This window comes from Cottoperca gobio, chromosome 5 (genome assembly GCF_900634415.1).
Source record: "Cottoperca gobio chromosome 5, fCotGob3.1, whole genome shotgun sequence".
Lineage (NCBI taxonomy): Eukaryota > Metazoa > Chordata > Actinopteri > Perciformes > Bovichtidae > Cottoperca > Cottoperca gobio.
Window position 1 is genome coordinate 14739077 of NC_041359.1, and position 14660 is coordinate 14753736.

The window sequence follows — 14660 nt, forward strand, 5'->3', positions numbered from 1 at the left end:
AACCAGACTCTACCCTCCTATCTGATGACCGCCTCTCTCTCTCTCTCTCTCTGTCCTCTCTCTCTCTCTCTCTCTCTCTCCTCTCTCTCCCTCTCTCTCTCTCTCTCCTCTCAAGTGGGTGGTCCGGTGAGTTTTTCGGGGCGGGGTCCTCTGTTTCAACCCTCCTACCCTCGCTCCCTCTTGAAACATGCTTTAATAGAGAAAGTATGCAATGCATACTGCTCAGCTACAACCCCCAATTATACTGCAACTGGGGTATTCGTGACTGGACGTCTGGGGGGATCACACACATTTCCGATTAGAGGAGGAGAGAGAGAGGGAGGGAGAGAGAGAGAGAGAGAGAGAGAGAGAGAGAGAGAGAGAGAGAGAGAGAGAGACAGAGAGAGAGAGACAGAGAGAGAGAGAGAGCGTACCCTTTTAGACCCAACCAATGAGACGGTCGATACACTAAGATTTTCATAGTTGTGCAGGAGCACAAAGTGAGCTGACTGTGTGAACTTCCAGGTAAAACTACAGACCGTCTCAAGGTAAGTTCAACTCTCTCCGCTCTCATTGTTGCATTTGGCGCTGCCAGCGTGAGCAGGAGCACTGAGCCTGAACATGGAGCCTATAGCCTGAATGTATGTATGTGTGTATGTTCGTGGCTGCTTTGAAAGAAGAGCTTTTGCACCTGTGTTCCTCGCCTTTGTCCTTCTCGATAAAGTTATTGCAGCTCTTCTGTTCATTCACTTCGGCGGACCTGTTATCACAGCCAAAAAAAAAAAACACATTTTAAGATCGATTGCGCAAGTGATGTGAGCAGGGGGATGTTATGTGTTGAGCGCCGACTTTACGCTTTAAAACACTGTCGTACACACCTCGACTGTTGTTTTGGCGTATTACATGCGCCAGTTACTCAAAACAAAGTCGGGAAGGTTTGAACTCATGTGTCTGGCTGCAGGAGCGCTTTACGCATCTTCTTTGAAGACTGTAAAATAAAGTGTTTGTATGCTTGCAATTGCCGCCCATATGCAAAAAGTACATTCAGTCCCAGTACTTGACTGGCAAACACAGACTAGTTAAGCGGGCGGTCTGCCGCTGCACAAGAAGTGCAGGACGCTTGTTGTGTTGCTCCGAAATCAGTTTATAAGCGACGAAATGACGTCGTGCGTCTGGTTTGGCTTTAAATCGTTGCAACGAGGACGTATATTTCTCAAATGTCTCCGACTTCCTGCTTCAGTGCAGCCGTTTTGATAGGCTGTGTTGGCAATTAGTGTTTGGCATATTCCTTACAGAGCTGGACCTTATGGTGAACGACCACCTTCGGGACATTACCAACGGCAAGTTGAAAGTTGTTTAGGGTTTACTCTCTTAATACAAATGATATGTTATAAAAGGATTCATTGTTAATCATAATTAATCAGACCACTATTTTGATAATTGTTCAATCGCTTCAAGCAACAAAAAAAAACCAATTCCCTTATTTCAGATTCTCAAATGTAAGGAATTGCTGCCTTTCTTTGTTTTCTGTGATATCTGAATATCTTGTAGATTTGTACTGTTGGTCATACAAAACAACACATTTCAAAGTGTCACCGTGGACTCTGGGAACTTAAGAGGCATTGTTCACAATTATCTGACATTTATATGACAAGAATATTATTTAATACAAATATTTACTGACATTTTCTTGATAATTTAATTATTAATGTGGTCTGCAAAATGTAAAAAAAAGCCCAAGATGTTATTTTTGTGTTACTTATACTCCAAAACCTAAATCTATTCAGTTTACTATCACATAAGACAAATAAAAGCAGCAACTCATAAACATTGAGAAGCTTTTACCAAAGATTGCCATCGATCTAATCGATAAATCGACTAATCTTGCAGCTTTAAAGTTCACTAGAAGTTGCAACCTCAGATTTGTGAATAGTTTGTCTTTATTTAGTCATTATTTCCATTAAGATTCTGCATGTATAGTAGGTTATTTTTGTGGGTCTCAGTTACATAAGTTTCACAGTAAAGGTTGTCACAGCATCAGCACGCCTACAGCATGCACAACCCCATTGAGAAATACCTCACAGAGGACAGATGGAAAGGCAGCGTACAGTAGAGCAGATGCAGATTTTGGATGGTAGATTGAGTTGTGAATATCTGTGCTACTTTTAGTCGCTGGACACCACTCTCATGTTTCCCTGCGTCTGCCAGACCCCTGCCTGTGTTCCGATGAACCTGGTGCCAAGGCTAATGTATAAGCAGTTCCCACGCTCACTCTTGGAAAATAATCCTGTGTGATTCAGAAATATCTTTTCAATATATTAAGCAGTGATTGAAACTCACTATGGTAATAGTGCAAAAAAAAGAGAGATTTGAAGTGGTATACTATAGCTGATTATCCTAAACTCTTCAAAGATGATTGCTGCATTCTAAAGTAGCATTTTCTTTTTTTGCTCGCATCTCCTGATACTCAGGTCTTCTCCTCTTTAAGCCCTAGAGGCCGCTCCTCCAGGCTTTGATGCACACACTCTTTGAAGCAGGTGGACAGACACAGGCATGAGTAACAGTGGGACCAAAGAGCCGTCTCCCCAGCCGAGCACTGCCCAGCCACCTCCTGAGCCTCAGCGCAGGGGCAGGGGTCGGCCACGGAAACAGCAGCAGGTAGGACTTCAGTCTCTTCAAAGATCAATTTGATCAGCTCTGTCCTTGAGCTTAAATCATTAAGTATCTAATTAAAAAGTGCTTCTGAAAGGCAACGCTAGTTAATTATGTGTCCATGTCTCCTGGCTGTAGAAAACAGCTCATGCTTAGAAATGTTTTTCACTTGTTAGTTATGGCTCCACGTGTGATTTCTCTCTACAGGAGCCTGTTGGGCCGCCGACTCCAAAGCGACCGAGAGGTCGACCGAAAGGCAGCAAGAACAAAGGCCCCAAAACTGCACTGAAGGTTGAAACTGATCAGAGTATCTAAGATGATGAGACAGAGATTTGAACTTTAAATTCAGAATTGTTTCTTCACTATAGTACTACAATCTGCATTGCCAGTTAGAACCTTTTACACACCCTATATTTACACATTTTTGTTAAATCACAAGAAATGCTGTGTATTTATTGCAAATATTGCAATAATCATTAATACATTTAGTATCTGCGACTTCTTACTTTGATTTCTATCATTCCGGAAAAAAGAAACCAGTAACACACAACATAGTTGTCTTACTATTGATGGGAGCACTTTCTACATGTTTATTTCCATGTAATATGTTCTGAAATGCAAAGATGTAGGACACTATGTGACAGGCATCATCATGACGGTGAATGTCAGCTGAAAACAGAAAAGACGAGCTGTTATTAAATTATATCAGTGCAGTATTTATGTCTCATGCTTGTTTGTCAGTGCATAGGTAGTTATTATTATTATTATTATTCTGAGGAAAGAAAGATTGTCTTGTCTATAACATTATCAAAGTGGTGGAAGATGCCAAAGTACATCTGCTTAAATACTGAACTGAAGTACAGCTTTCAGGTACTTGTGGATCTTTCCATTGTATGCTTTATTACATCTCAGAAGGACATCTTGTACTTACTCTACTGCAGTTATTTGACAGATATAGTTACTTGTTACTTTGCAGTATACCATTTTACACATCATCTTCTAAAATATAATGTGGTATATCAAGACTATATATGTTTATGCACAGTTAGTAGTTAAAATAAGTTCCATCTCGATGAGTCTTGCTTTAATATTAAAAATCAGCTTACACATAAATTCATCGGTCATAATAAATAATGTTGCGTGTACTAGTGTATTTGTACATTGTTGAATTGCTACTTTTACTTGAGCAAAGGATAGCTTGCCTGGTGAACTTGATCATTTAAATTAAATTAAATTAATTAAAGTGGATATAGTTTCAAATAAATTAACATATAAAAGCATTTCTAAATTCAATAATGCGTTAAAAACTAAAAGCTCACTGTATTTTTAGTTTTGTGTGTTTGTGTATTTAAAAAAAAAAAAGCTGTTCAATATACATTTCCTGCTCACTTGTGCAAACATGCACTCAGATATAGCATTACCAGCAACATAGCTGTGTGCATTGTTATTTAAGAATTTGTCAGTGTACAAAAAAATTGTAGTTTTGCTAAATCTTCTCCTAATTTTCAGAGTTCTTTTTTTTTATCAGGAGGAAAAGTGGTTGTACTACCCCTGGTGGCTGCTTTTCACTTTGCCTGTACATTTGTAGACTGTAGATAAGACACTGTAAAGATCTTTATACAAATGTGGAACAATAACATATCTTGTTTATGTTTTAATTATAGACTTTTCTTTTAGTTGAATGACTATTTCTGGAAAAACAATTATTGTGAGGCAACTTAACTGATCCATTTACATCAAAGCAGAGCAACACATATGTATATATTTTACTATTCGATTGTTTAAAATCATTTAACTCTGGCTGTTATAGTTCATTCATATTAAGATAGACGCACTCTAAATGTGATGCATGTGCAGGATTTTATAGAATATAATACTCTTGAGTATTCTGCATATCAAGGGATGATTTGGAGAAAGAGAAATTGTGTCCCTGTTTTATCACTAAAGAGTGTCGTTATGTTTGTTTTGCTGCAATATTAAAATGGATCGGTATAAGGCTTTAAACTTAGTTAATGCTCAAAGTTGACTGTTAAAATGTGAAACCTCCTTTTAACATTTCACAGAAAGTAGAGCACGTTGGGGAGAGACGACCACGTGGGCGGCCAAGGAAATGGGTATGGAGCAATCGTTGACAGTTATAGACATCGTGGTGTCTAAAGTCTCCAAGGTATCTCCTGGAGCTGCAGGGCGGCTTTTCCTTCATGCTTAATGCATTCTGTTTCCTCTCTTTCCATAGCCCCAGAAAGTAGTTCAAGTAGCTGAAGAGCAGCAGGTGAGCATCTTTCAACTCTGAAAACGTATTATGATTTACCTGTGTTACAAATGACAGAAATAAGGTCTTTATAACTATTGTTTTATAATCTAACATAGTGAGCAGCTGGTTTGTTGCAGAATCTTTAAATCACGACAAAGCATTCAATCCTTTGAGATTCTAAGCACATGCACTCTTCAACTTAATACCTTTCCACTGCACATTTACCAAATTGTTTTCACCTTTTTACATTTTTAAATTAGTCACTAAATAGTTGTTACATCAAACTGAAGCTAAAGTCACTTTAAGGTGTTGTGACTGTGCAGGAATGTAACCTCTGCTACAGTTGAACAGAAATCTCAGTTTGTGTCACATGTTTTACCTTTTGACTAATACCAGTCACATTTATAATGAGGGACTTTTAGAGGCAGAGCTTTTCATTTAACTATTCATGAATATCTTCTGCTTGTGTTCAGCATCAAACCTAAACTACATTTAAAAGCCCCTTGAACCCATAATAGTGGCCCTGCAGCCAACAAACCATGACCTTCAGACCACTCTATACTTTGATATCAGTTACCAGTTTATTAGATACATCAAGCTAACAATGCAGTTTACTAACAGGTGTGCTAACAAGACAAGAAACATGAAGAGTGAGAGAGGGTGATGACAAAGTCCTTGTCTTAGCCACCAAGCTAAGATAGATGTCGGAAGAAAACTGGCAACTGAGTGTATATTCTACAGTACCACATTTGTAGTTTATTTATTCAAGTTATCCTAATAATTTTGAGACTCACACACAAAAAATCATACTTGTCTAAACTATTCCAATTTCCGTGCTCTGGCAAATTCCTTCATAACCACAAATCCAACACAGACTAAGAAAAAGCTTCTTTCCTCTGACCTCTGTGTATCCAGCTTCTGCAGCTCATACAGCAAATGCTTTGCACTGCACTGCCCTCCACAGTGCATATTTGCACATGGGACATATGCACATTTTACTTTTTTGCATGCATAAATTGACATGTGAGAAATATAATCCTGTACACTATGTATTATGGGACAAATATAAAACAGCTAAAATTGCTGTAACAGCTAAACAACCAATTTGCATGTTCATTGTGCTTTACGTAAATTGACTTCATGAGGATATGACGAGTTCTTGGAAATGCGACGGTGCTGAATTCCCCAGATACACCTCCATACGTTCTTTTGTGACATCCAGTTTTGGTGAATGCGCACCCAGTGTTTCTGAGAAACTTTAGTTCTTTTAGCCACTTTGTTCATTTTTCAAACTAAAAACATTGCACAACAGTTGTCACCAAGGCGGGCAGTTCTCTTGATGCCCCTCGTCTGCCTTATCGCATCAAGAACTGAAACCGTTGAGACAGACTCCCTTTCTCAGACACACGCATGCGAAGGGGAAGAATGAGTCAATGTTGAGAGGGGAAACCTGATCTAACTGTTCTCTTCCCCTGTCTTCTTGGTTTCCTGACATAACCGTCATCTTCCTCACATTTCTCTGTCTGACAGCTGGACCTACTTCCCCGCATGCAATCACTCGATTAAAAATTAAACACTCATTCTTGTATTCTCGTGCTCTCTCTAGTTTTGATTCATTACCTTGTGCACAATAAGTCACTCTGCTGTGACAACAACAGACGAAGTGATCGTGTTTTTTGGTCCCTTGCTGTTCCAGGGCTCTTCAGAAGAGGAGGATCCCTCGCAGCTCGAGCCCTCGACATCTCAGGTCCCACCGCAGGAGGAAGGGGAGTAGATAGGATGCCTCTCTATCTACCTCAAGGTTTGACCTCATACAAACAGGGGTACTGTCTGACCCCTCTCTGTGATGGGGATTCAGGAACACAAAAACACACAAAATCAAATCATGGCAGACAGTGGTTTCTTCTCCCAATCTGATACTGTACCCTGGTTTTATTGGTTCACTGTAAGAGTTTGGTGAACAAACTCTGTTTTAACATTGAATAATTTGATCTTTGGACATGGCTGTTTTTTAAGCTAATAGTTTGACATTTTGGGAAATACGCTTATTCACTTAACGGTCGAGAGTTGCATGAGAAGGTTGATTCCTCTCTCTTGTCTGTGGTTAATATTTAGCTACTGTCAGCAGCTGGTTAACTTAGCTTAGCACAAAGGCTGGAAACAGGAAGAAACAGCTACCCTGGCTCTGCCCAAAAGTAACAAAATCCACACACCAGCACGTCTAAAGCTCACTAATTACTGGGTTATAGCTCATTAGTTTGATCCGTACACAAATCAAAGTGTTAAAATTACAATTACTTTGTTTATTTGTTTACAAAGGTCATGGGACTTTGAGTTTTAAAGGTGCTGGTAGGTTAGTTGTGTCAGTTTCCAGTCTTAATGCTAAGCTACGCTTCGCATTCTTCATTGTATCAATCTTCTTATCTAACTCTCTCTGCCAAGAAGGGTCATTTCCTAAAATGTCCCACTATTGCTTTAAGGATGCCTGCTTTCCTGAACCTCTCAGTGTGTGTGTGTGTGTGTGTGTGTGTGTGTGTGTGTGTGTGTGTGTGTGTGTGTGTGTGTGTGTGTGTGTGTGTGTGTGTGTGTGTGTGTGTGTGTGTGTGTGTGTGTGTGTGTGTGTGTGTGCGTGCGTGCGTGGTGGAGAGGGGATGGGCTTGTGGATTAAAATTAAGGGGGGGTTAAAGAAAAAAGGAACCAACCTGAACCGTTTTATTGAAACATGTTTCTAAATATAAGTGTCATGAATCCTCATATGAAATGGGAGCAAGACGGTGACATCTTTAGCAAAGTTACAATATAAACATGGTGCGCTGAAGTAATTACTATGTAAGTAGACGTGAACGGTTTTATTCCAAAATGAAATATCCAATTTGGGAGGGCAGAAATGTCTTATGTTCTTTGCTCAGAATTAAAAGAAAAATGCATCGTATTACATTAGATCATGTAAGCAAGAGTTCACTTCACATGAATAACCTCAATGTTGTTTTCCTTTCTAACCAGCAGCAAGAAAAAAAAGCACCCAAAGGTTTTAATGGATATCTCATTTTGGAAAGAAACTCTTCAAATATACTTTAGTCAACAACAGTGTTGCATTTTACCACACTCAGGATTTTACTATTACAGTGCTTTTACACCATATTGAAACCTCAGGTACAAAGCTATTCAGGAACATATTGTCAGTCTACTCAGTAAAAGTTATTGTGCTGTGTTTGCATTTCTGATCTGTATTTGACATTACCAGTTTGCCTTGACACAACGACCTCATTTAAACCTCAGTTGTCCTCAGTTTCTTAATCTCTCATACTACCTCAGTAACACAACATTTCTCCAGCAAAGTAACACTCCACTCCCTCAGCGGAATACACACATACACACACACACACACACACACACACATACACACACACACACACATACACACATACACACACACACACACACACACACACACACACACACACACACACACACACACACACACACACACACACACACACACACACACGTGCAGATATACAACACAGACAGGCAAAGGGTTTTCAGGCCTACACACAGAAGCAGACGTCACACTCCAGCAGAGGATTTTACTATCGGTGTACAAATAAAAGCATCAGTGTCATTTCTTTTAAAAAACTGTATTTGTTAAAAGCTGAAGAGAGACTTGGTTTGTTCTCCTGGGAAATACAATGCAGCCAATAGTTTACAACAATTGATAAAATACTTGCTTTTTAGGGTGTAGTTCTTTATGAAATACTTGTTTTTTTGGGTCTGTTACTCCTTTCTCGTTTTTACTACATCATGTATTTTCTCATTCTTACACTGTAAATTGTATGTGTGACACTCTTATTACGTGTGATTTGAAAGGAAGGGCAGCAAATAACCATGCAGTGCTGAAATACATGGCAAGTTATGGGAAACAACAAGACAACAGCACTAGAGTTAACTCGTATGAAAATTGCCAATTGTGGAATATTGGTTAATAATATTAAATACTGTATCAGTAACTCTGTCTTTGTTTTACCAATTTATGAGAGAAAAAAGGACCCACGTTGTTCTCCCCTTTCCTATTTGGCTATTAAATATGAGACTATGACTTTTAGTGAACAGCGACCACTGTGTGTGTGACAGTAATGAGTGAATGGTAAATGCAAAAGTATTGTGTAATGGAAGCGTGAGTAGAAATGAGTTATAAAGTGAGCAAACTGACTCAGTAACATCGTTTGTTAGTAACATTTACCAAGTGAGGCTTTTGCAGGAAAACCCCTAATTGTGTTGAATGAAGGGTGTATTTTATCGCTTTGTAATTCAACTTTACAGTTCTTCTTTCAAAAGTCAAGTCCTGAAGCCATGCACATAGTTTTGGTTTTATTTGGCCATTTTTAAATTAAGTGTTACTGAGACTATAGTAAAATGAAAATGAATGGAATTCTGTTTGTGGTCACACTATTGAAAAGAGAAACAAATCTGCATTTTATCTGCAATGAATCGATCATAATTTAGCATATTAACTCTGTACTCATATCCCGGCAGAAAAATATCCGTATTTCTATAGGTTACAATTGTTTTGTTTTTAAAAAATAAAGAGGTTTCTTGCCTCCAGTCTGCTTTTCAGACCTTGTTGATCAGGATTTCTGCACTATTGCAAATACTTCAAATTACTCTTGCACTTATTGTAAGTCGCTTTGGAGAGAAGCGTCAGCTAAATGTACTGTAAAGTAACGTAATGTACTCAAATTGAGTTCCTGTGTCATCACACATGGTAACTTTTATCCAACATGAACTATACATCACTTACTAATTGTTTATTACATGACTTAATGACCTCCTAAAACATGCTTATTTTTTTAACAGTGATAAATTGTATCCCGATACTTTCATGTATTTCAGCATTGTTGACTAAATTGCTGCCAGAGGAGTTTAATTGATTTACAAAAGGTATGTTTTCTTGTTCAACTGCATTGACTTTACTTGTTTTGCCCTCTGGACTACCTCTAAAAACTCACAAGCCTCTGAGGGAAGTTTTTGGTTAGTCCCATCTGACCTTTTCCATCAGACCTGCAGCGATGTGGATCAAGTAATCTTGAAATAATTGTCAAACTAGTACTGTTGTAGTCCACTCATCTCATCTCACTACATTCATGTCATCATAATGAATGGAAGTCAGCCTGAAGGGTGCCTCTTAATTTAACTACAGCATGGTCAATGTTTATTATTTTACACGAGCTGTGTCTGGATATTTACTCTCTATATGGGGACAACGTTGTTCTGTGATCTTACTGATAGGGATATATTTACATACAGTACTTGATCCATTTTCAACTATTGAAAAGTTGAAGTGTAACTTGAGAAATCATCTTTTATGCCTTACGTTTAACACCATTTTGTAGTTATGTTATTGATGTGTCCTCATCCACTTCATTAATACAACTCACAAACCTGTGATATATATTTTGTTATGATTCTTTACCATGTGATTTGTGTTATTCTGCTTCTTTATCGCTTATCAATAAAATATCACACCTATCGACTTTCTTGTTATGGATTTGTACAACAAAACCCTTTTCTTTCAAATTGGTTTGAATAGTTTTAATGTGTACAGACGGAAACAATCCTTCATTGCTCAATTAAGAAGAAACAAAACAAGAGAGACGGCTCACTTATGGATGGAAACACATCCAGAGTTTAAGCTTGTCGGAGACGAAAGACCACACAATCAGTAAAACACAAATGCACACTTCTCTTATCAAACATGGAAGTAGATATTGAAGCTCAAAAGAACTTCACTGACAAGCTACCAAAACATTTTAACAGCAATGACACAACATGATTCAAAAAATGTGCATCACACCGAATTCGTGTGCCAAATAATAACAGTGCAAGATCAAACGTGATGCCTCCCGTTATGCTCCCTCGTCCTACATGCACTACGTTGTTTGTTTTAAAAGCCACTCCCATTTCACATACTGTGTTGTAGTAATGAAAATGTTCACCAAAGCTCCAGTTTTTACCAAAAACAGTCCAGTTTTCCCTTTGTTTTACTTCCTGAGAGACAGTCTGTATGTCGAGCGGCCCCCGCAAACTGATACCAACTAATGGAAGAGAGCTGTTAAGCGTTGAGAGCTTTGGCTACATCTGTGAAGACCAGGCGACTGGGCCTCTGCGTGGTCCCCTGGGAGGTTGTGAGAGTCTGCAGAGGGGACAGATGGGAGATAAAACGGTAAGTGACATTAAGATCACATGGTGACACCAGCCTTGAGTTGAAAGAAAAGATGATGACGGCTAGTTTTTCATTTTAGGACCTTCAAATCATCTAAATGTGACTGAAAGCAAATTGTTAGGGTCAGAGGCCACATGTATAACACCATGGAGTATGCAAACTGTTTAGGGTATGTGATAAATTCATATATATATATGTATTTGTAAATTAGAAAGGCCAACATGCATTATAAAAATAGTTTGATAACTAATTGTAGTGTTTGTTGATGATTAAAGTATTAAGTTGAGGGAGCACAAAGGAAAGGATGAAATACAATATGGACGTATGTTGAAAGGTAAAGAGAGCGTGTTGCCGTGTGTCTTCTGTTAGCATATACTTTGATCTACATTAGTTCATATGAAATGACAAACATAAACATCTAATCTACTGGTTTTAGTTTGAGATCATGAAAGAATGAGGATTGTGGGGAAAAGAGAGGTTTAGAGAGATGGTTCAAAGGACACTCAGGTGATACTTTACCATGTTTGCCTTTTACCATTATGCCATTGTCAAAACTTAAAAGAAATCGAAGAAAATAAAGAAAAATTATGACAGGAATAAAATGGACAGTTACAGATTTACAGCTAAAATAAACTGACAGTGTAGACTACATTACTCAGTAACCTAAAATAAAGCAGAGATGGACTGTGATATGGCAGAAATAGAGACTTTATCAAAATAACATATGCAACAACAAGTTAGAATAATCTCTTCGATGCACCTCACTGGGGCATTTTGATAAAAAAAAGTTTGTGTTTTGTTATCGATGACGGGAAACGTTGTCTACGTCATTGGAGTATGGTTATGATGGCTTTTGTGGTCATCACCACTTTCATTCTAGATAAGTCAAAGAGATGGGACAGTGGCTCGTGTGAGAACCTCACCTTGGCATTGGGACCTGTGAGGCTGCCGTCCCGGCCGTGATCCAGTAATTCCTGTTCCAGCAGGTCATCTTGTTCTTCAGCCGGGTCAAAGTTGTACATGGGCATAAGCTGGTGCCTCAGCTTCTCCAACCTGTAGGACAGGAGTTTAGAGTGAGAAGAAATGACGCCTTGTTGCAATGCCAGATTAACCTTGTCACCTACAATATCAACTAAAATAATATAGCTTTATAAACTAGATTTTGAAACAGGCATTCAAAACTTTACTTAAGTAAAAGTACAAAAGTGTTAACATCAAAATATAGTACCAAAAATAAAAGTACTCGTTCTACAGCCTCCTTTTAGAATAATATGTATTATATCATAGGATTATAATAATTGATGCATGAATGTGTTGCAGCTGGTAAAGCAGGAGCATTTTATTTTGATTCTAACTTTAGTTGCTGCCGGGTAGCTTGTTAATTTCACCAAGAGATCAGTAAAGTTTATCTTAACCTATGATAATACATGATAAATTAGTTTAAATAGTTTAAAGTTATCAAATAGATGTAGGAGTAAAAAGTACACTATTTCCCTCTGAGATGTTGTGGAGGAGAAGTATAAAGTACTTTAAAACTGTACTGTAAGTGTAAGTGCAGTGCTTGACTAAATATACATAGTTACTGTTTTAGTGCTTCAAATTTAGCAAATAATTAAATTTACTGAAACCAATTGTCTTGGAGTGAACTCAGGCTTGTTGTGGGATCGGCAAATACAAATCTTTGTAAACTTACCGCTTCCTTTTCCGAATATACAGCATCTAGGATGAAGAAAGGAAGATATAATGAGAAAACAAGCAGTGTTATTGAAAGAATAGTACATACTGAGTGCAAGTATATATATATTACATGATGTGTGTCAAGACAAATATACACAAATGTAAGCATCACATTGGGTTCAGAATCCAATAGGTCAAAACATTTCAGTTCATTCAGAAACATTGTTAATTTTCTGAATCAAAGGTACTTTAGAGACAATATCTAAATGATTCCTTACGATTGCCACAGCCAAGCCGATGACAGTGATGATGCCAAAGGGGACGAGCACCATTCCCATTCCCGAGCCCTCGATCACCGCCTCCGGAAACGAGGTGGCATTGAAGCTGGTCTCGTTTGTTGTGATAGTAACAGTCATTAATGTAGTTCTGGAGGTGACATTGTCCCTGGCGCTCCTGCTCGTCGAGAGAAAGGGGATTGCGGTGGTCGTGGCAGTTGTGGAGAGAAAACTTGTAGTTGTTTTAGCTGCAGTTACAGCCATGGTCAGGTGTAACAGTTTCCACTGAAGGATGTTTTTTCAATCTCTATGTGGATGTTGTTGCGTCGCTCAGTCTCTAGTGCGTCTCATGGTGGACACAGGTGTCTTCCCTCTGGTTTGAGGTCTGCTGAGGAATTGATGATGCTTTGGCCATAAAATCTGGAGAATAAAAAAATGATAAACAATACATGATTAATATGCATGAATAAAGGTGAAATTATCCTTTAACTGCAGCCAAAATGCTAAAAGTTGCTTCTGTGCACTGATAATTTACTCAAATCTTTGTATTAAAGAAATTTTAACATTTCAGTTTTGGCACATCTCACCCTCGATTTCAGTCTAACCACACCGCTGACTGTGCCAGCGGGGTTGTGGTGGGTGTTTTTGGGCAGGATGTGGGCAGCAAAGACACAGGAGGAAAGTGGCATAACAAACTTGATAAAACGCAGAGGAATACTAACCACTCAAACTGTAACGTGCGCTGTGAGGAAATGTGTTGGCAGCTCATTCAAAACGTCAAATTTAAACTACACCCACACTAACAAGCTACCACACACACAGCTTCCATAAATATCCACTACATTCAGGTACATGTACCTCCCACCCACACACACTGCACACATCCTGAAGATTTACATATATTATGAGTTTTACAAGGTTTTTTTTTTTAAAGCAGAAAAAAACCCACAACCCATTCTTCTCTCCTTAGTGCATCCTTGTGCCCTTAATGAGGAACATGTGCAGCTGAAGCAAACAGCCAATGAAAACCAAAGGCTGCATTCAGTCATTGTTGCTGTCTAGTTAACAATTCCTGCACTGCAACAAGACATGAGCGTGCAGCATCTTTGTTTGAATCATGTTATGGTCTTATTACTGTGTTACTGATGTTATTTTTAGTCGAGATGCACTGTATCTCAGCTGTCCTGTCCTTAACAGCTGAGCTTCTAATCCTGCCAACGTGACCAGGTCCTACTCCATGTTGTCCTCTCAGATTAGAGATGCATACGTACCTTAACAAACAACATGTATGACTTTAGAGGTGAGCTGCGGCAGGCCAGGGTTAGCTAGAGAGGGGAATATTTCATTGGAAGAGGCAGCATTTCCTCCAGCGGCTGCCCCTCCAACCTCCTCTTCTGCTTCCCCCTTTAGCAATGCAGGTACTGCACGGGCTGTTTACTTGGATAAAACTGCCATTTTCTGTGAAGATGGACTCCACACACCGGAATAACCCTAACCCCAGCAGCCTCCAAGAGATCCCCTTCCCGTTCTCCGGTTTCCTCCTCGGATCCACCCCCCTCAACAGGGGCTGCTCCAGGGATGCTGCAAACAGAGATCAGTGCGG

At 38.9% G+C, this 14660-nt stretch overlaps 2 protein-coding genes across 5 annotated transcripts; one reads left to right on the plus strand and one right to left on the minus strand.

Annotated features, from left to right (window-relative positions):
* The first annotated feature begins 394 nt into the window (after positions 1–394).
* On the plus strand, positions 395–10411 carry LOC115008650 (high mobility group protein HMGI-C). Of its 3 annotated transcripts, none has more exons than XM_029432368.1 (6): positions 395–527; positions 2451–2637; positions 2839–2922; positions 4695–4745; positions 4868–4903; positions 6582–10411. In XM_029432368.1, exons 2-6 carry the CDS (start codon positions 2533–2535, stop codon positions 6657–6659), a joined length of 354 nt encoding a protein of 117 aa, XP_029288228.1. In that variant the 5' UTR covers positions 395–527; positions 2451–2532; the 3' UTR covers positions 6660–10411. The 3 variants fall into 3 exon arrangements, with proteins under 3 accessions (XP_029288228.1, XP_029288229.1, XP_029288230.1); XM_029432369.1 differs by having other exon boundaries at positions 448–527; positions 2468–2637; XM_029432370.1 differs by lacking the exon at positions 395–527 and adding an exon at positions 543–620.
* Positions 10412–10457: 46 nt separating this feature from the next.
* c5h3orf18 (chromosome 5 C3orf18 homolog) lies at positions 10458–14636 on the minus strand. Of its 2 annotated transcripts, XM_029432367.1 has the most exons (6): positions 14329–14636; positions 13061–13477; positions 12799–12824; positions 12029–12158; positions 11625–11659; positions 10458–11075 (listed from the first exon to the last, which is right to left on the minus strand). In XM_029432367.1, the coding sequence occupies exons 2-5, from the start codon at positions 13319–13321 to the stop codon at positions 11654–11656; spliced, it is 423 nt and encodes a 140-aa protein (XP_029288227.1). In that variant the 5' UTR covers positions 13322–13477; positions 14329–14636; the 3' UTR covers positions 10458–11075; positions 11625–11653. The 2 variants fall into 2 exon arrangements, with proteins under 2 accessions (XP_029288227.1, XP_029288225.1); XM_029432365.1 differs by lacking the exon at positions 11625–11659 and having other exon boundaries at positions 10463–11075; positions 14329–14633.
* Between the last annotated feature and the right edge of the window lie 24 nt (positions 14637–14660).